General features: G+C 40.0%; 1 protein-coding gene across 1 annotated transcript in view; it reads left to right on the forward strand.

The window, feature by feature from the left end:
• JAZF1 (JAZF zinc finger 1) overlaps positions 1–21,532 on the forward strand; it is a 201,061-nt gene that overhangs the window by 89,224 nt on the left and 90,305 nt on the right. Inside the window, exon 2 of the mRNA XM_050891630.1 lies at positions 21,012–21,084. Coding sequence (XP_050747587.1) covers positions 21,012–21,084 — 73 coding nt within the window. The remainder of the gene's footprint in view (positions 1–21,011; positions 21,085–21,532) is intronic.

The following is a 21,532-nucleotide window of genomic DNA, read 5'->3' on the forward strand; positions in this document are numbered from 1 at the left end:
TTTTTTTTTTAAATTATTACCTAAATAGGACAAAGAAAGTTGTGTTTTTCCATTTAAAAATACAAAACACATAAACCAACTTTTTCTGGAGCTGTCAGATTTACCTGTCTAACAGAAGGGCTTAGAACACAGACTATCTCTTATCAGTAACTATGAGTTTTCTTACTGAAATTAAAATTTACTTTAAAAAACCCAACCCAAACAAAAAAACCCAAATACCAAAATGACACACCTGGTTTCAGGTGTGTGTCTTGTATTATCAGGTATCAATATCAAAAGTGATTTAGAGTTTTGTCTGATAGTTGATTCTTCTGGTCCTTAAAATCTTTCCTCCTATATTTTACGCATACAAAGGAAAACTTACAGACTATGATGGTGTTTCTAGCTTGTGTGTGCCTCATAATAACTGTGAGGTCATCAATGATGGTTGGGGGGGGGGGTGTTCCCCACTATAGCATCAGTCACCAGAAAAACAGCTTGTAGCATAAGAGGTCAGTTGACACAAGAACACACAAATGAATTATGTATCTGTTCTGTCATGAAAACTATCCACATTTAATTGTGTGTACTCAGTGAGAAACAGCTTATATTCATTGCTTATCAAAGAATAGTTCTTAAACTTCTGAGCAATACACAAACTGATTAAAAGAACAATCAGCAGTGCATTTTTCAAAGTCTTCTAAAGCCTTCTAAATACCATCTTTTTTGATTCCTCTGGTTTTACATTAAACTCATCGCTTGAAGGTATTTTTTCAGTCACACAATGCAAGAACACTTCAGGATTTTGTGGCAGATGAAAGTTTATAACATAAAACATAAATCTCTATGCGCACACCCACACCCTCCAATACAGAATAAATGAAAACTGAAGGTTAGATGCAATAACACCCATTACTTATGCAGACGTATCCATAACAACTAGTACTTATCTCAGTGCTTTCTGCTCGAGGATGATGAACCTATATATACACTGGTTTTTCTCATCAAGGCGTACTATATCCCCTGTGTTTTCATAAAGCACTGTAATTGGAAATAGTCTGACAGAAGCCTTCCAAGTCTTCATCTTGGCAATGAATCTGGCTGCAAAGTGATTCTAGTTGTATGAAGCATTTGAAACTGTTTATCTCTCACTGCTGGTATTCATTGATTTGTTTGTATTTCTTCAGTGTCTCCTCTAGGCCTATAAAATTCTCTGCAGTGCTTCAGCAGACATTTTGCCAGGAACATGACAGTGAACTCAAACTGAGTGCTTCTTTTTGATTTTCAGGGTGGTAGTGGTGGTTTTGGGTGTCATCCTCCCCACCCACCCCGATCACTCTGTTTTGGTGGCTCCAAGCACTTGTAGATCATTGAATGTTTGGATGCAGGCAGTGACTAGTGTTAGATATGTTGACAGGATAGAATCTCTTGCATTTTCTCCTCAGCATTGTACCTTACAGCTTGAGTTCTTTGTGTCTTTATTTATGGTGGTACACGTCAAAGTATGACTGTCTTAATATTACTGGTAATAATGTAGGCGAACGGCATTTTGTTTTTGTTGGAACTGTGAAAAGAAATGTGTTTATGGCAAGATTTTTAATATGCTCACATCTCACTGTTTGTAGATACTCAGTTGTGCCAGCAAATACATGTAGCATAAGGAATCTCATTTAATTTTATCCACAGCAAACAGAAGAAGGGTTGAGGGGTAAAAAAAAAAAAAAAAAAGGTGAGTTGAGCAAAGAAATGAGTTTTTCAGGACTGTTAAGCAGTCTGTGGCTGAGCTGGAAATAGAACTTGCAGCCTTTGATCCTAGCCAGTGCAGAACAATTCACTCTGTTATTTAAAATTTGGACCAAAATTAACGTTGGTACTTAACCATTTTCTTTAAGATAAGCTTTACCATTAGTGATGGTGGGCTAAAACAATACTTCGTGTGCAATGTTTTTCCAGTTGCCTCATGACAATTCTCTTTCATCTTTGCTTTAAACCTGGAGAAATAAAGCTGTTCCTTGTTATGTGAAGATCTTTATACCTGGACAGAAAACAAGATCTAGAATGTCTTGGTTACGCTAGAGACCAGGACTGTGTCCAGACTTGCTGTAAGAAGCAGAAAAGGATATAATATTCTACGCCATCTCCTAATGTGTTCAACAGAGTCCATGAAATTCTCACATCTGCTTCACTTCTTAGGGGTCCTGTCTATACATGGCATAGCTTGTTACTGTCTCCATGTCCACTATTCCAGACTATGTGCTAGCTAGCAGGTTCCCTTCTTGGTTCATGTCGAGCATAACTGGACTTAAAGAAAAGTAACTGTGGTTCTTTTACTGATGGCATCCATTCAGATTTCATAACATGCTCTTCTCGCATTCAGAGTCCAAGTCTCAGTGAAAGCACTGAGCAATAATTGCAGCTATTGATCATCATTAGCCAGAGAATTCAAGGATCCTTTAATGATGATGGCAGATACTACAATGCTCCTTTCCCCTTCCACTCCAAACCTGCTCTTAAATAATCAGGTCTAGTGTACAGCAGAGATGTAATTTGTATAGGTAACACATGAGGGGAACTACAGCTGCTGTTGAGTTGTAGAAAAAGTAGTCTGCTTTCCTTTTTGGTAAATTAAGTGATCAGCTAGAGATTAGAGCCACTTGACTTCATATGAGAAAAAGAAACTGATTAGCAATGACCTTTTTCAAGTCTGTGTGAGGAAGAGCTAGTGTGTGGATTCCCCAGACCTCTAGTTAGCATGCTGATCCTTTTGACAGATACCTCAAACTGTATCCCCACTGTTAACTTGACATGCATTAGTAGCAATGGGGAGATGAGATCTGGAGATGTTCTTCAACCCAGGTTTTTGTCTTAATTCAATTCAAAAACACCACATAGAATATAAAATGTAATCTTTTTTTTTTAAAACCCTTTGTTAAGAGCTAAATTTTTTCCTCATGGGTCTTACTAGCTTGATCTGTTAATTAAATAGTTCATACAGGTCTTTTCCATCTCCTGTAATAGAAACTAAATTTGAAGCAGCTATTTTACAGCTGTCTAATGTTGTCAGGAAAGCCTCGCTACTGCCTGATGCTGTGCATTGAAAAGAATTTATGATCTTGGTTCCTTTGCAGCTGGAGTGGCTTTTAATATTGCAAAACATGCTGATTTATAATCTTAGCTGGTAGCTGCAGAGAGAAGGCCATTTATTGCATGGACATGGAGAATGGACTATTGTCTTTCCAGCCGACACTACCTCAGGCTGCATCATGACTGTAGTGCAGTCTGCCTCCTGTCATCTACCTCTGTCCTAGTCCACTGATGATTTAGAGTGAGGGATGTTAGAGCATGTTGTACCTTCCTGTGTCTTCCTTCTGCAGCCCACTGAAGAGATTTCTTTCTGTTGAAGTCAGATTGCAATGGGTTGTTGGAGTACTTGGGTCTCATCCTGTGTTGGAATGATGTGCCGGTACGTGCCTTCAGACTTGGAAGCTGGAAAGTGTTTACCCCAGTGATATAACAACAGAAAAACTTATATTTTGACTGCTCATATTGAAATTCTGCTTACCAAGGTAATACAGAGGGCATTTTTTGACAGCTGTCAGTCTGATACATTTCATTGTTACTAAATTTAGTGAAGTGTTTTCCAAGTATGTAAAGGAGAAAAAGGTAGATCTAATTAGGAAAAGGTGTAAGCAAAGCTAATTACCTCATCAAATTGTTAAGTTTGGCTTCTGAGCTGATGCAGTGGAGAGCCTCTGGTAAGGAGAGCCTGAAGCTTTTTACGATTCAGCCAAATTGTAGGACTCTCTTATCCCTTTCAAAACAAAAACAAGAAACCTTCAACCCCAGCATTTTACATTAGTACTTGGCATGGACAAATTTCAACTAGCAGTAAAAGCAATCTTCTTTAGATACTTTTGTTTGTTTGTTTTGATTTTTAACTCCCTTCTCCTCCCCAGAAGGGAGAAAAGCAAAAGAAAAGTTATTAATGTTTCTGGCTTCAGGGGTGGTGCTGACATGGGAACCCTTGAACAATATGCAGCGTTTTCTTTGTTACGGGGCTTTTCTAAGCATCTTGTCTGCACTTCATTGGCAGACAGACAGTGTCAGTCTCCCACTGAGGTGGTTTGTTTAAGGTGTTTATTTCCATACTCTTTAATTCATGCCACCTTCCCCACAGTTTTCTGTCATAGAAGATGTTTGTCTTCATTTTGACTAGGCTATTAGGTAGTGTACTGACTGTAGTGAAAAGCTTTAGAGCTAGAATAAATTATGGAGGAGTTACTAGGCATTTCTCTGCTTCTCACTGCAAATCAATACCACTCTGTAGAGCAAGGGATAAGCACACTGACACTGCATTAAGGAATGAATATTAAAAGCTGCTAAAATCCGAATGGAATGGAGAGGGAGATACTTCACTTAGCCTTAGTAGATGTATTTAGAAACAGAAGCAGGGAATAGAAAAGGCTTATTGGGAGGGGCAGGGAAAATGCTTGCGGGGAGGTGAGTATTCTTGCCGGTGGTCTTAATTTCTCTTGTAATCCAACCACCACACTTATTTACTCCATGTTAGTGCTGAAGAGTTCAAAGCAACTTTAGTTAAATATTGTGAACTAATCCCGGCAGGAATGCAGTTACATAGTGCAGGTGTCGAACCTGGAGAAAGATTTTTGTTGCCAATTGGGTTCTTTATTAGTTTGTTTAGAAACAGCAAACCAAACAAGCTCTTACTCTGAACAAGTACCCTTTTAATAGGCCATACCTTTTTAAATAAGTGTTTGATGGAAACATTTTAAAGAGTTTGATTAAACTTTTTAAGCTGTTTCTTGAGATGAGAGAAGCAGACTACAAATGGGAAGCCATCTGCTGTTGCATGTAGTAACATACTTGGAAAGGTGATGTTACTTTTCCAATGTTATGTGCAATTAGATTTGTAAGATGAGTATTGAAATATGTTTTGAGAAAGAACTATTATTTTTAAACTTGAAAGTGTCTTTCTATAGACTGGTAGCCTTTTGGGGCCAAATTATTTAATGCTCTTTAGAGAATTTTTAAAAATTGTGTTTAAAAATAACTCCAACAGAGTAAGTAACAGCATAGCTGAATAAACATTGAGCCAAATTTATCAGTTTGAATGGTCCTTAAATTCAGCATCAGAACCTTTATCTACTAAGTGTCTCCATTTTATCATATCCCTTAAATCATTTTGATAAATGTATGCTGTGCTTTTTTATTTCATAATTGGCTGTTGATCAGAGGAGGAACAGTACAGAATAAAAATAATACTAAGATTTATTGCTGTAATAATGGATAATGCTATCAACTTTTAACAGTTAATTGCTGTTTAGTAGTAACAATAGTAGTATTTAGAAGGTACTAAACCATCACGTTAGGAAGTAATTTTTTTTTGGCAGCAATTAAATATAAAATTAGCAGCTGGATTGTTTAGAGGAATGTGCATCTTTTCTTTGAGATACCAGGAAAGGTGTATATATACTGTAGATATTTAGGTATCACGATCTGAGAAGGCCTTGCTTGAGTTTTCGACATCACTGATGTCCTCCTTTCCCCCCTACCTGTTTCCAAGTTCTTATTGATTCTAATTACTTAAAATACGTAAGAAGAGCAAAATAACTGATGTTTTGGTGATTCTGAATAATCCATTTTTCAAATGGCTACAGACTAGTAAATACAGTAAATTTAACACTGTTTTGAAACAGAGCAGTACTGCCTTTTGAAGTTGTACTGAGCTAGGAGTGAGGCATCGCTTGTCTGCATTCGTAGAAGACACCAGAAATACACAACATCTCAAGCTCATGTGCAAAAATGAGTGAACAGATTTTCTTCGTACATAATTCAATGCAAGGAGAAATTTTACTGTTTGTAGGAAATTTTCTCTTTTGTGTCTTGTCTAACTTAATTAAAACAGATTTTTGACATATCAGTGCATTATTAGATTGCTTGATCCTCTTAGGTGTTCCTGAGCAGAAAATGAGCTTTCTCTGCTGAGAAGCCTTCCTGAGCTTGACTCGTATGAACCTGGAGCACCACTTTCACCTGCCAAAAGTGCAGTGCCCTTCTGTTGCTTTCTATTACATGAAACATTAAGGAAGTACAGCCACTTCAGCTTACATGAACGTCAGGCAAAACTGTGGAAGCCGAAGAATTGCATGTGATGTTTTGTGAACTTTTTAGTGAACAGTCTTCCTGTTGCCTGAATTGTAATTACGGGGAGTTTTTTATTGTGGTAAGCTAACTTTGTATTCATTGGTGTGACTATTTGATTAATAATTCTATATTCAAATTCTATATGAGGGCAAAGAGAGTATTAGAATTTTAACGGAATTGGTAACTTACTGCATTTCCTTTGTGTTCACACTGGGAAATTCATGTCTATTTGTTGAACACAGCATGTTTGTGATTGGGATAATAAAGTAAAAATAGAATGTGTAAGAACATGCCTTGGCCTTAAAGCATCTTTGATTATTAAGCTCATTGATTTCCTTAAATCTCTACTTAATGTCAACATTTTTAGGCTTATCTGAATTTATTTTCTATTTTAAACTGATCATTCACCTCTTCCTGTTCCCCCTCCCGCCCCCAAGTGTTATCTTTCAGAGATGTTGAGGCTTAGCTTAATTCAATCTGATTTGGGTTTTCTCTGCATCAGAGCCACTGGAAGTAGAAAAAGTATCTCAATACCTTTCTGTTTTGAAGAAATGACTGGAAAGAAATAGCTAAAGAGGAGTGACACACTTAGTATTTAAGCAGTGGATAATATTGTAAATTCTAACAGGAATGTTTTAATGTTACTGAGTGGCAATAAAGGCCAAGGCAGCTGCACGCCCCTCTCTTCTGTGAAGGTGAACCAGTGTATCTGCTGTGTTCATCAGGGAAGCTGTTTTGTATACCCCTGTATACCCCGTTTCAAAACATCGTTGCAGAGCCGGGGCCTGCGCGTGGCACTCGCAGTGCCCTGTGTTTCCATGGTAGGTTGTCACGCTCAGGTTTCCTCTGTCGCTTCCTCTGACTGACCGCTCTGACTTCCCCTGACAGGAGCAGATTTTAAAAATTTATTATTATTTTGTTGCTGTTGTTGTTGTTAAATGTGATACCTCCCCTACCATCCTTCCCGTCACCACTGGCGTAGAGCACCTGAGGGGCTACGTGCCTGCCAGAAATGACAGGGGAAACACGGCGGCTGCCGCCGGTGCCTTGTGAGGAGAAAACTCAGACGGTGCGAAACGGCTCGAAAACCCCTCCGGTTACGGGAGGTGAAATAACGTCAATGAAACGGCAGCCGCCGGCCGCTCCGCACCTCAGCTGCGCCCGGGAAGGGAAATGGCGGCGGGCGAGCGGCGCTGGAGACCGGGGCCGCGCTCTCGGCGCCGCCACGAGGGGGCGCGGCGGGCCTGGCTCTCCGCGGGGCTGCGGCCTCCGCCTTCGGCGGAGCTGGGCGGGTGGCAGCGCCCTCTCGGTGCGTCTCGGTCTCTGCTGGCTGGGCGGGCGGGGCACGGCCTGCTCGTCCCTGCATGGAAGCGCACGGGAGGTTTGCAAAGACTGTGGTAAATCCAGTGCAAACTGATCCTCGTCGCTTTAATGACCCGGCCCCGGTGGTATGTCTTTTCACACCAGAGCTGAATGTCTCGTTTCTGTCTCATCTTCTACTAAGGACTCGTACAAGGCATTTCTTGGCGCTTGTGTCTCCCCGTGAAGGAGCGGCCGCCGCTGCCTGTTGTGGGAAGGGTGTTTCCCTTCCCTGGCTGGTGGGGTTCACAGTTAAAAGCAACTTTCTCTCTGTGAGTTACAGCTGTCCTCCCTTCCCGCCCCTGCCCCTGCAGATGACACACCAGGGTGGGTCAGCATGTGGAAATCTGCACTGGGCTTAATGATGAGGAAAAAGTCATTTGGCCACGCTGCAAACTTGTAAGTTTTCTTACCAAGAAAACTGGCACAGCATTCCCCGGGACAGAAAATGTCTCCTCTCATCCCTCTGCAAGCCTCAGTTCATGAGTGGTTGGGTGAGGGTAAGACCTCAGTTTTATCTTTGTGTTGTATCAGTTCAGGCCGTTGTGGTGAGACTGCAAATGACAGGATCCAGTTTCGATCAAGCTGCAAGGCTTCACCTCTTCCATGCTCTGCAAACTCTTGTCCTCTAGGAGCTGCACTGAGGTAGCCAGATGTCATTCAGTGGAGGGCACCAAACCACTTACCACACGTGGCTTCCAGTGGCTGGAGATACTGGAACTCAAGTGGTAACTAGTGTATGAAATAATCTATTTCACCTTACTACTTCTCAAGAGAAGATAATTTGAAATTCTCTTTCAAGAACAGGTATCAAAGGTACAAAAGTGCAGAGGATCTGCTCCACTGTTAGTACTTAAGGGCAAACAAAATAGCCTTGTTGTTCAAGGTTGATGGTTAACAGCACTTCAAAAATTTCTTCCATACCAGTCCTTGTTATCCCAATGATTGAGTGTTAGACTTTTAAAAGGTGCAGTTTGGGATAACTATTTTTATCTAGGTTTATTGTCAATTTGTTTGCAGAGAAGTAGATTTTTTGTCTCACAGTATTAGGTTCACAGTTGTGCACTATTTTCAGTGATGATGTCTTTCTCTTAGAGAGAGGGACACCCCCACACCCCACCCCACCCTGCTCCCTGCAAGAAATGTACTGATATATGATATGCGTATGTGTGTGGGTTTTGTTCCCTGCGGGGTAGGCTTGTTGCTGCGTGTTTCATGTGTAGCACTGGTGACAAATGTGGAGTTGCTCATAGTCTTGGATAAGGCACATTGGTGGTAAAATTATTTCCAGTGAAATAAAATAATAAAATTGTGTAAGAGACAGTAAATCCAAATGAATTTTGGAAAAGACATTTCAGGAAATAAAGGTTATCTGAGCACCTAGCATTCTTACACAGCTGGCTCCCGCTCTTGCTCCACCAGCCTCTGGCTCCACTGGGCATAGTTGCCATCTTCTGCAGGGAGCTTCTCTTGAGTAACGCTAAGTAATGATGCCATTTCCTTCTTCCTTACCAGAAATTGCTTAGTTTTGTGTACTCCCTGTTCCTGTCAGCAGGAAGTGAAGATTAGGAATCCAGTCTGTATCCTACAGGACTGTGCAAAGTAGTAGCCCAGAAGATAAGCTTCTTACAGCAATTTTAGTGACTCACAGGAAAAATAGGTATTGTTTCCTTCTAATACAACCCTCCCTCAAAATAAACCAAAAAATCCCGCAACGACTGTTTGCAGAGGAGTGAAGAGACAGTAAATAACTGTTCTGGTTTCGGCTGGGATAGAGTAAATTTTCTTCCTAGTAGCTGGTACAGTGCTATGTATGTATGAGAATAATGTTGATAACACACTGATGTTTTAGTTGTTGCGAAGTAGCGCTTATCCTAAGTTAAGGATTTTTCAGTTTCCCATGCTCTGCCAGCAAGCAGGTGTACAAGAAGCTGGGAGGGAGCATAGCCGGGGCAGCTGACCCAGAACTAGCCAAAGGGATATTCCATACCATAGAATGTCATGCTCAGTATAGAAAATGGGGGGAGTTGGCCGGGAGGGGCGCATCGCTGCTCAGGCATTGGTCAGCGGGTGGTGAGCAATTGCATTGTGCATCACTTGTCTTTTCTTGGGTTTTTTCCCTCTCTCTTTTTGTTATATTCTTTTTCATTACAATTATTATTTTTATTATTATTATATTTTATTGTTATCATTATATTTTATTTTAATTATTAAATTGCTCTTATCTCAACCCACAAGTTTTACTTTTTTTTTTTTTTTTTTTTTCCTATTCTCTTCCCCATCCCACTGGGAGTGGGGAGGAGTGAACGAGCGGCTGTGTGGTACTTTACTTGCTGGCTGGGGTTAAACCACAACAATAACTTACAGTAAAAAGCTTTCCTTTTTGATTCCTGGTAAAGATGAAGAGGTTTAACTTGTAAAATACTAGCTGTGCTGCCTATAGTGGTTCATTTTAGTGTTTCCAGCCAAAATTAAAAACGGCATGTTTTCAATGACACTTGAAAATTTAGTGCTATGTTGATAGCCTGAAATGGAGATCTTCTGACATTGCAAATGAAATATGTGCCACTGCAGTTCAGTTGTGGCTTAGCTGGCCATGGAGTTGGGATATAATCATATTATTTTAACTCCTGGAGATCATTACTACTTTGGGAAATAAAACCCTCAAGCATCAGAACTGTCAAGATATATATTTTGAACTTTTATTTAAAGTAATACTAGGTTTTATTTATTTTGGAATGTTTAGCCAGGTTTTCATTATTAAAACTAGATGAGAACAAGGGTTTGAGTATTTGAGTAATAATAATAAAAAGACAAAACACAAACCTATACATTTTCCATTTTTTTAATAGGAAAACTAGCTGTTTTTAAATAACTGCTTTATGCAAAACTGTTTATCCTAGAATATGGATTTAAGTATGTACTCTCCTCACATGCTTGATTTGAAAAAGCACAGACTTGTGGTTTATGTAAAGATTGCTCTTCTACTACTAGTTACCAAGTTTTGCCCAAAAAAGGCCAAACCTCCCAATGGATTTGCCCAGGCCAGGCCTGGGTTCTCATAGAAACCCACTAAACTCAACCCTCAATCAATCCATTGCCAACTTCAAAAATTATTTCCTCTTAATTTTGGCAAAATGCTGATTGCAAGATGAATGCTCCTCATTTTTCTTTTTTGTCGGCTTCCAAATGTAATGGGTAATGATGAGTATGACCTTAGAGAGTGGAAAAACGTGTGAATTTTGGAAGTGGAGGTTTTTGACTGAACACCTAGAAAATCTGCATGCAGGGCTGGGTCTGCATTGGAAAGCACCCTCCAGCCCTTTCCTTCTTTTCTCTCCAGTCTGTCAGCACAGAGAATGAAAAACGCTTTCCCCGACAGGCATCCCCATACCAGCTCGCCTCCGGGGGCGCGGGGGGGCTCACAGCTATGCAGGCAGAGTGTTTTTATTGGCATCGTGTGTCATCTGGGGAGGTGATACAACTATGTCAACAAGAGCAGTCCTTTTGATGTGCTCTTGCTGCGTCCCCGTTAGAGGGCTCTGCCAACATAGCTGTGGTGTTACCGCTGGTGCAGAGGGCACTGAGTGTAGTCAGGGCCTACAAAAGTGATTAAAAAGACTGTCGTACTGGTGTGTGTATTTGGGGGCAGTGCTGCATGCCATGAAGGTGATTTTATCATTGTTCCAGTATAGAGTAATATCCCTAAATTTTTTACTACTTTTCTTTTAATTAATTTTGGGGACTTTCCCCAATTCGGGTGAATTAAACGTGAGTGCCTTTCCACAGTGTATGGGTTTTTCAAACTCTCAGACAAAAGAAACATCATAGTGTGGTGAGGAATAAAAATACTCGTTTCATTATTGAAATGGGATCATTTTAGAGATTACTAATAATATATGTTATATCTTGTGTGCTTGACTGTTAAGTGCGAATGGACCTTTTATTTTAACACTCTCCAGTGGCACCTCATGAGGTTATTTGACTTGAATTAAATGTTGGGAAGTTCTGTGAAAATGGCATTCTAATTTTTCTCTATTTCAAGCTTCATTAAGTATATTTGCACTTAGAAGATGCAAGCAAGATGTTAACATTTCAAATGCTTAAAAATTGAGTATATTTCACAATTTAAAAAAGGAAAATAAAATAAAGTAGCAGCAGATTCTTTTTTTTTTTTTCCCCTTCTCTAAGGGACCTTTCCAGCACTCTGCTGATCTCCTGTTGATTTGATTAATGAATATTTTACATGTTAAAAGTAACCATTAATTAGTGCATTTGGTTGCAGCAATAATTGTATGTTTCAAATAAAAACTAATTAACATAATAAGTGGAAAAGCATCACAGCACATGAAGCGTGCTTGCAGTTCGCTACATCTGAAAGATCAGGAGACGCCTTTTTGACATTTGTAGCTCTGCAGCTAGTTACCAGCAATTACGTTCCGTTTGAATAGAAATTAAGTATCTGATTTACAGCATTACTTTTTATATTCTCAGACACAAGCTACCGAGAATATTATGAGGATGTCTGCAATCACAGTGCACAGTAATATTCTCTTAATGAATTACAGTTATACTCTCCTACACAGCTCCTTGCTTCATAGTTGCTGCTGGAGTTTTGGTTGGGTTTTTGGAGGAGGGGGCGCATGGGAGATGGCTTAAAAACTGGTTGCTCAGGTGCCATCCCTTCTGCCAGAGGCAACCGCAGGCTGTAGGTGGTAGCCTGTTGTTTAGCTGTGCCAGAGGTCTGAGGAGGCCCACGTGGACTGGGCTGTATCTCTAACCGGCACCGCTTCTAATGGGACCAGGAAAGGCCACAGCTTGAATTTCTCTGCTGAGAGAGGATGCTAGTTGCGCTCACCTGCCGGAGCAAGGGGGTTTGGGAAAGCGACGAGCATGCAGGATGGTACACAGAGAGCTCGCACACCTTGTAAGGATGGGAAGGGAGCTGTGATGTTGTTCCTCATAGGCTACATATGACCTTCAAGTTTCCCAGTGAGAACGCTTACAGTATATGATCCTTTTTTTTTTAATCTTTTAAATAAAGGATTTCACAAATTCTGCACTTGGTTTACAGTACTGTAAATTGGTGTAAAGCAAGAAAGCAACTCTTTGGGCAACCTCGGGCAAGTTCTGGTCAACCAGATTGCCCGACTGAGGAACAAAGGAACAGATCAGTTGCTTGGATCTGTCCACTACTTCGGGGTTATTCTAGCACATTTGATGCTATCCAACCTCGGTTAATGCAAGTTATTTTGGGGACAGAGGAATGGAAAGTTCTTTTAATTTCTGGCAAGGGGAAACTCTTCTTAAGGCAGTAGATTGTCTGTAATAAGGACCACAAGAGTAGCAAAGTAATATATTTTCAAATAAACAGATGAAGGCATGACTAAGTTGATCAAGTGTTTGGGTTGAGAACTTCTGTCCTGTTCTTATTTGTGTGTTGTGTTATTTATATATAATATATGGCACTGGAAAGTTATGCACACTCTCATTTTTCACTTTAATTGCCTATTTGAAGACAGCATGACAGATCCGAAGGTTGGTTTCAGCAACTGAGGAGCACTGTGGTCACTTACTAGTGTGCAATAATTAACTTAATTGCAGAAATTAGAACATTTTAAAGATTCAGGATCCATGGCTGGATGCCATGCATTCTTTCTCTTTTCTGTTGTCCATATCTGAAATATCTTTTTCTTACATATGGTTATATCACAAATATTTTTATTTTTTTTAAATAAAAGATACTTTTCAGAAGATCAAATCCTTGTGTTTATGTTTACTTGGCTATTTGGTTTTTAAATTAAAAACTGAAAATGTCAAATGATCTACTCAGTTGTGTTGCTGAGCTACCATTTTAACCTGAAATCCTTTTAGTAATTATGCATTAAATTAGTACATGTGAAGCTGTAATCAGGACCCTATTTGCCTGGGCAATGGGAGGTAAGGGATGGCCATTAGTTCTAAGAGTTCACAGTCTGAATTAAATAGTGGCAACTTACAAGGATGAAACGGGATTGCTCAGTAATAGTGTTATATAAAAAAAAGTTCTACTCTTCTGTTTGCTTATATAAAAAATGTTCTACTCTTGTGTTTGCTGTAAGACCAAAGCACAGATTTGTTTCTGTGTAGGTTATCTGAAATACCATATGCTACCTTATCACCCAGCAATATACCATTTTCTCGTATGGCAAAACTCTGAGTTCTTGCATCTCACAGAGTTTGTGTTATAAAATGGAGTTTCACATGTGCTGGTCTGCAGCAGTGAATGGATGCTGTTGGTTGTGGTGTTCTTGGAGGTTTTTGTACTTTAATTTTCAGCAGGCTGCTTTTGAACTTCTGTGACCCCCTTTTTTATACAGTCCCTCTTGCAGTGATGTCCTCTGACTGCTTCTTACAGGTTCTGCAGTCATAACACTCAGCGAAGGTAAAATGCTGGAGTGGTGTCCCTGGGATCAGGGTGTGTTTCCTATGAAGAGGCAGTTTTTACAAATTCCCATTTTCTTCAGGAACTTCCATGAAGACTGCCTCGCTTCCTTGTGAGGGGCAGCTATGTAAAGAGGCTAGTGTGTGCTAAACCAGGGTGTTAAGTCAGCAGATGCTACTTTCTAGCCTTCTAGCTGCCTATGTGTGCATTTCCAATATATACTTGTTGGCTTTTTTTCCTGAGGCAGCCTTCATTTAAATAAACCTTCTGTTTGGTATTTCTTTTTGCTAACCACTTGCCTACATGCGTAATATGTAATTTGCAGTTGTTAAGATTAATGCTAACTTCTTTGTGCTTGCAGGCTTTAGGAGAACTCCACAGTAGTTTAAACTTTGGTCTGTGACCTATGATGCTTTACCTTGGCTTTGGACTCTGTTATCCTTCTGCGGTAATGCAGCAATTGCAATCAATCAGTTGCTGAGTGGAAAGTACGCAGGCCTGGTTTGAGCAGCAGCCGAGTGCCAGTAGAGCACTGTCTGCCCAATAGAGCTGTCTCCCAGTGGGCCAAAAAGACTGCAGTTTCGTGACCTTCTTGTAATATTTATGTGGCCTGTGTCTTTCAGGGTTTTTTTTCATGGCTTCATGCACTTACGAGCAATTTGATGGGGGAAATAAACTGTTTGCAGCTAACTGAGAAATTTTTGCAACTCTGGGATAGACCAAACAGGGAGAATTTTGTACTGAAAAAATATCCTGAAGCCTCTAGTGTTTACTGAAACTGTGAAAGTTGAAATAAATACAGTATTTTCTTGCTTGTACTTGCCTGAATGTAGCTTTCTTAGTCATCTATTTAATGAGAACTTAATCTGGAAATGTGGAAGAGTTTGGTATCTAATCTGTTTCACACATTTTTATAAGTCCATCTTGGTGGCATTTAACACCTTAATCTTGGAAAGAACTTAAACTTGTGCGTAAATATTAAAGGTGTTCTTGAAGTCAGGTAGGTTTAAAACTCTTGCAGAATCATGGTATTTATCCTCCAATGTTCTGTCTTTGAAGTGTAGAGCATCATCTTCTTTTTGGAGATGAGGGGAAAAAATTTTCTATTAAAGATATAATTAGGGGACCATGTTAATATCTGTAAAATCATAGTTGTCTGTGATCTTATTCTTTAAATTCATGAGAAGACCTGAATAACACTGCATTTGGAATTGAAACTGTGAAATTCATAATGGCTTCCTTGTAATGGAGGTTTTGGATGGGGAACAGTTTCCAGTAACATTGAATTTATCTGTTTCTGGCTTTTTAAGCTACATCCACCTAAGAACAATTGCAGACTTTTGAGGAAGCCAACAGAAATGTTTGCCTTGGCATCATTAGTGAAGCGAGCTAGTTTCAAGGGAAGTGTAGGTTTTAATTAACTAGCTGAGCTGACTTATATCAGCCAGTTTCAAGGCCAAGTGAAATACAAGACAGGCACTCTGTGAACCTGGTGGTGGGCGAGCGGAACGTGTGTACGGATGTTCTGACAAAGCCAGTTGTGAGTCTGGGGGACCTCTGTGTTGGCAGTTCACCTCAGTGTGATCTTGCACAAAAAAGGTGAGATTATCATAAACATCTCCAAGTGACTTGGGAGATAGATCATACTGTAAGGCCTTGGTCCTTGTAAATATGAGTTTTAGTGCTTTTAAAATCCCTTGCAGGGCCATTATTTTCATACCCTTTGAGGCACTTTGTTACTCTTTTTGAGATTGAACAGAAATAACACCCTTGGGTTGGCAAGGGGAGTTTTGTCTTTTTGCTTTTGTTGCAGCTATTTGGCTTAAGTAATGGCATGGCTGATAGAAGACATGTTTTTCAAACCTGAGTCTTTTTAAGATATGGACACCCCCCTTACCCCTCCCCAAAATGCAATATCTACAACATCAGTGAAATCTGTTGGAGAGTTACAGCTACCAAAAAATCTTGACCATCCAGTATGTGAACAGGGATTCATATGTCCTTCTTTAGGTACCTGGACTTTTGTCAATCTTGACCTCAACTTCTGCCTGTTAAGTGGTGGCATAGTGGGGTAAAAGCAGCACTGACCACTTCATATTCAAGACATTGACGAGTAGTTTAAATTTTACCTCCTTTAAGTCATTATTTTTTTCTTCTGAGACTATCTTTACCACTTCGCTAGTGATAGTGACCTTTCTTAGTCCCTGTAAGAAGAAAGCTTGCGATTGTAAAATAATGCCACTGAAATTTGTTAGCACTTTTCTGTGTGCCCTTTATAAGGTAAAAAGTGATTTTTCACAGTGATTTAAATGCAGAGACTTTATGAAAGTGAAGTTCTCATGTGAAGTTGCTTATGATAACTTTCTTGTATCTTGTAGGGCAAAACTCACTGCTCCATTATATAATAACGAAGATGTGGCATGTATTTTTGTGCAGAAATACTCATGTAGAACAAAGTTATATAATTGATGAAGACTGTACTCACACAAAGGATGCATATGCCTTTTTTATTATTTGCTCTCTTTGCAAAATCCTAACCTGGTGAAGTATTTTAGTGTTTTCAAGCTGCAAGTTATTTCTGCATAGAGTGAAGTGATTTAGTAATTGTAGCTTGGTTCAGTAGTCAGTAATTCATTTTGTTAGAACACGCTCCACAGAAAATGCCTGGCTTCATCTGAGCAGTTCAAAGATAGCGCAGTGCAATTTATGGTCTTAGCCTTAATTACACACTCATACTACTTGTCTGGTTGCCCAGTATGAAACAGGTTGTGGATTTGAGAAATTGGAGGTGTCTAATCCTATAGATGATTAGTTGAGTAACTCTCTTGTGGATGTTAGCACCCATGCTTCAGTCTTTTAATAGTGAGGTGGTGGGACCCAGAACAAAACCCTGCGGTAGTTCATATGAAATCCAAATTTCATTTTAATAACATTTCGTTAAAGAAAAAGAGAAAAAAACAGGGTTTCCAAATTCTAACACCATAGTAAAATAAGAGGACATAGCTAAAAAAACCCCACAGCATTACAGAAAGTACATAGTGCTTTTCTTCTTCCGTGGTATGAAATCAGTGGAACATAATGCTTATGAGAAGAGACAAGTAATGAAGGCAGCTAATGTACAGCGGGTGGCAATTTGTTCTAACAGATTTAAAGTGTTACAGCAAAACTAATGAAGTAGCGAGTCTTCGATTGCCCATGTTAATTCAAGAAGCGAGGGTAACTAGTTAAAGTAATGCTAATCAACCAGTCCCTTCAAAATCTGTAGTTGTTTTTGTGTGCGCTGTCTGGATATTTTTCTTGTAAGAAAGGGAGCTCAGATCAGTCCTAGGTTGTACTGCTTAAATACTTTTCAAGAAAAAGATTTGTCAACTGTGAGTGTTTAATCCATTATAGATGTCTGTTTGGAAACTATTTAGGCTACTTTTGGCTGACTTTGACCAGCCTATGCATGTGTGAAGAAACATTGAGTAAACATTTAACGTTATACAGGGCCATTTTGTGAGATTGACAACAGATTTTTGCCTCCCCTGCCCCTCCTCCTCGAGTCAGATAGTTGAGAGTGTTGGCTGATACGTAACATCCTGGTCAGTGGGGTAATGCATGTTCAGAGACTGTGGCTTTGGGCAGCATGTGTGGTGTGAGAAAATGGTGCTAGTGTCTGTATGAATATGCTTAGGTGTGAGAGAAGCAGAGCACTGGTAGTCCAGGCTTGAAGGTTCAGCATCAGGGAATACTGCTACTTAATCTCACTGTAGCTGTGTTTGCTATCTTTAAAAAAAAAAAAAAAAAGAAAAAGAAAAAAATGTGAATTACTGTCTTTTTTTTTTTTTTTCTTTTAAGCAAGCCTGGGATGGTTGCGGTCTTTTCGTAGTTGTTAACAATAGTATATATTCACCCTGTGCTCAAAAGTGTGCTAACTAACATCAACAAAGCAAGTAGAGACTGGCTAGATACAATTGGGGGGGAGGAGTCAGAGGCCGCAGGGAAGAGGGCAGTACAGGGAAAGAATTGTATATATGTTCAGTCCTGTGGTACAAGAGTGAACAAATGGTTATAGACATCTCCATGTGATTTTTAACTTGTTTATATATCGGGATGTTTTGAGGGGAGACGAGTGGGCAGCGTGACAGCGAGGCAGGAGAGAGCAATGGGAGGCAGGACAAGTAGCAAGACCTGGGGTTAGGAAGGGGCAGGAGAGAGGAAAGGCACTGGCTGGGGTTGGGCAGAGGATGAGGAAGAGGGAATGGAGGCAGGAAGGAGCGGACTGGTGGCATTTTAAGACAGTGAGAAGAAAGCTGGCAGTGGTGGCAGGGTACATGTGCCCTGGATAGCAAGGCTGTGCAGGTTTTAGGCGGGTGCAGTGGGGCTACTGGTGCAGCTTTCATGCCCCTCCACCTGGGGCAGGGCTGTGCCGGGGCCGCATGGCTGCTGGCGCCCGTGGCACAGCTGGCCTGGTCTCTGCTCTTTTCTGCACTTCTCCAAGGGCCATGCGGTAGTCCCAGCGCAAGTTTCTGTCCTTTCTTTTTATCTTCTGTTGTTATAGCTGGGGAAGAGAAATAATATCCAACAGTGTTTATGTACAGTTCCTGCTGCAGTGCAGAAGTGAATGCAACGTTCTCATGACTGGCAACCCAGCAGCTGGTTGCAAGAGGACTAAAAATGCATCGAGCATTTTGAGTGCTAAATTCATACAAGATTTTCTTGACCACCTCCTGGATTATTTTTTGGTGGAATTGGGATATACAACACAATCGACTTGAAATACATGTGAAGTCTGATATGTGGAGGGGGAAGGGATAGATACACTGAACAGAGACTGTGTGGAGTGTGTTCCTAGTGTGTCAGGCAGCACCTATTGAGAGACAGGACTCTGCTTTGTGCAGGTGCCAGCAGGCAAATTTCTCTGTGCTTTGATAACACACTCCTATAAAAGTTATGGGGCTTTTGGTTTTTGTCTTTGCATTTTCATCTTCAGCTGGTGTTATGGTGAGCCACTGGCAAGCAGCAGAAGGGTGGTGGACTCTTCATTAGAGCTTTCCCTTGTCCTCTCCCACAGATATGTGCAGCACTCTGATGTAAACCAGCCCCAATTTTGTCTACTTCAGTCACAGAAACTGTTGTTTATAGATGGAGGTTAATCTCATTTAAGAACTGGATTAGCAAAGACGTAATCCTTTAACCACAGATGCCTAAACTTGGGTTGAGGCAGTTCTCAGATAGTCCTGGCTGGGATTAATGCTCTGCAGACATTCTGGATCGAGACAGTTTCATGGCAGGCTGTGCACCACCAAGGTGTAAATCTAAGGGAGCTCACCATGACAGCAGTTGTATGCTTGGCCTGCTAAATGACTGTGGGTTTTGTAGAAACAAAGGCAAGTAAAAGATCTTTGTGTGTTGCGTGAACCTAACTTCCTCAGAGAAGAGAATTATAAAGATAACATGGAAGATAGCTGATGCTGTGCTGTCTGGTTAGCGGTATGCTGGTAATTACTGCAGAATTTCCCCAGGCACCAGCAAGATCTGCTCCTTTTAAGGATAACAGGCTTGGGGTTGCTGGTTGGATTGGCAGTTGTGCTTTTATCCTTCTTCTCTGAACTTCCTTAAAGGTATTTATCTCTTTAGGGACATATCGATAAAGGCATGTTAGCAAATCCTGGAGCCTGAGCTTTGCAGGAGCAAATGTAGGAAGAAAGATTAGGATCAGTCTGAGCTTTGAGGGAGTGGTACAGGGGATTCCCTGCTCGCTGAATAAAGACAATACCTGCTTCGGGCAACGGTGTGACAAATGCGCCTACCTCAAGTACAGTCCCCATTCAGTTCAGTTAATCTTCCTTAAGGCAGGGCAGCAGAGACAGATTTCAAAATAATTGTATCACGTTTTAAAAACAAAACAAAACCCACAAAAACCACCAGAAGCAACTGATCAGGTCAAACAAATGTGGCTATCAAGATAATGAGCTTTTAAAGATTAACAATGCTTGAAGTTGTAGAAGAAGCAAGAACAATCCAAAATACGGGTTTTGCTTGGGGTTCCTCTCCCCCCGCCCCCCCCCCCCAACACAAAGTAGATGCTTCTCAGAAATAAAAGATGGATAGCAGCAGTGCTGTGGGGAGCCGTTTAGTAAAAGCAGTTTGTATTCTTTATCATTAAAATGCAGAAGTTGCACCCACAATTGCTTTTAAAGTAATGCATAAAATATGTTGTTAATGACTATGTAGTAATCTGCACAGGCACGATGCACATCTTCCATTGGGAACTTTTGAAGACTGTTTGTGCTCAGCTCCTAAAGGTGCATTTCTACAATGTAGGCAACGTATTTGAAACCTCAATATAATCCCTTTTTTTTTCATAAGAAAACTACATGAACTATGGGCATACTCCCTTGGTTTTGGTTTCAGAAATTTAAACCAAGACGACTACTTTGTTAGATAAAAGCAAGACTTAACTGAAAAGGACAATGAAAACAGTGATTGAAAACATGTTCTTTCATTTGAGTGAGAAAGTTAGCACTCAAGGGAATTGGATTGTTTGCTTCAGGGCTTTTGGTGGGCAATGCTCTGCTTGGCAAGCATTTTGCTTCAAGTGCATTTTTGTATGACTTTTCTGATTGAGAGCTTCAGAAAATAAGCTGTAGAGAAGGGAGAAAGCAAAACTCAGAGATGCAGAAGAAATGTATCAAGTCCCAGCTGAAGAGATCTAATCGTTCTTGAAACATCTCAAAATGTGTCAACCATATTTAGAAATAGCTACATTAAAAAAGAACAAAGCTTGATCCTTTTAACACTGTAAATCATGGAAAGCAGTGAAAACTAATATTTATGAGGGGGATTTTGAAAGCTTGTGTGACAGTTGGAAATGATGTCACTGTTGATGTTTCAAATTCTTGTGTAAAGTAATGCAATACTGTGTTTATGAATGAATGAACGAATGATTGTGCTGTGCTAAGCATACTCTATATGGATAAACTGGGTTCAGCTATTTTGTATCTCTTGTCTTCACTTATGTTACTTTGCAGTATAGAGTCCCATATGTTTCACTGTCGATATAGAAAACTCAATTCAGTGTATGTATTTTTTATTCTAGATACAGACCCACGTGTATTAGAGAAACAAGAACTTCAGCAGCCAACCTATGTTGCTCTAAGTTACATTAACAGGTAAGTGTGGTTATTTTTCAGGTATAACTGATCTTGGTTTGCACAATATGTGTATATATGCATATGCCAAAATGGTATGCTTATGTATGCACTCTGTTTTGTTTCATGTTATATGACACTATGATAACACCTGTTTTGGAAAGACAGTTGAATTAAAATTTAACTAAATTTTTAATCACTTTTACATAGGGCACAAGCAGCCCTTCAGCTGCACCGCTCAAATACTAAGGAGATGAAGTTTTAGCCTTTTATGTTTAAGCTAAATCTTGTGCAAAACAAGGTAATTTGTCTTTGCTTATTTTTCTGCTTTCTTGTACTCCACACAAGTGAGTGGAGAAAGAATTTTTTTTTTTTTTTAATCAAAAGTGAAATTTAACTGGAAATAGTTCAATATGTAAGAGAATTTTTTACAGTACTTAGGAAGTTTTTCAACCATAGTATATATCTT

This window comes from Gymnogyps californianus, chromosome 2, assembly GCF_018139145.2.
Source record: "Gymnogyps californianus isolate 813 chromosome 2, ASM1813914v2, whole genome shotgun sequence".
Taxonomy (NCBI): domain Eukaryota; kingdom Metazoa; phylum Chordata; class Aves; order Accipitriformes; family Cathartidae; genus Gymnogyps; species Gymnogyps californianus.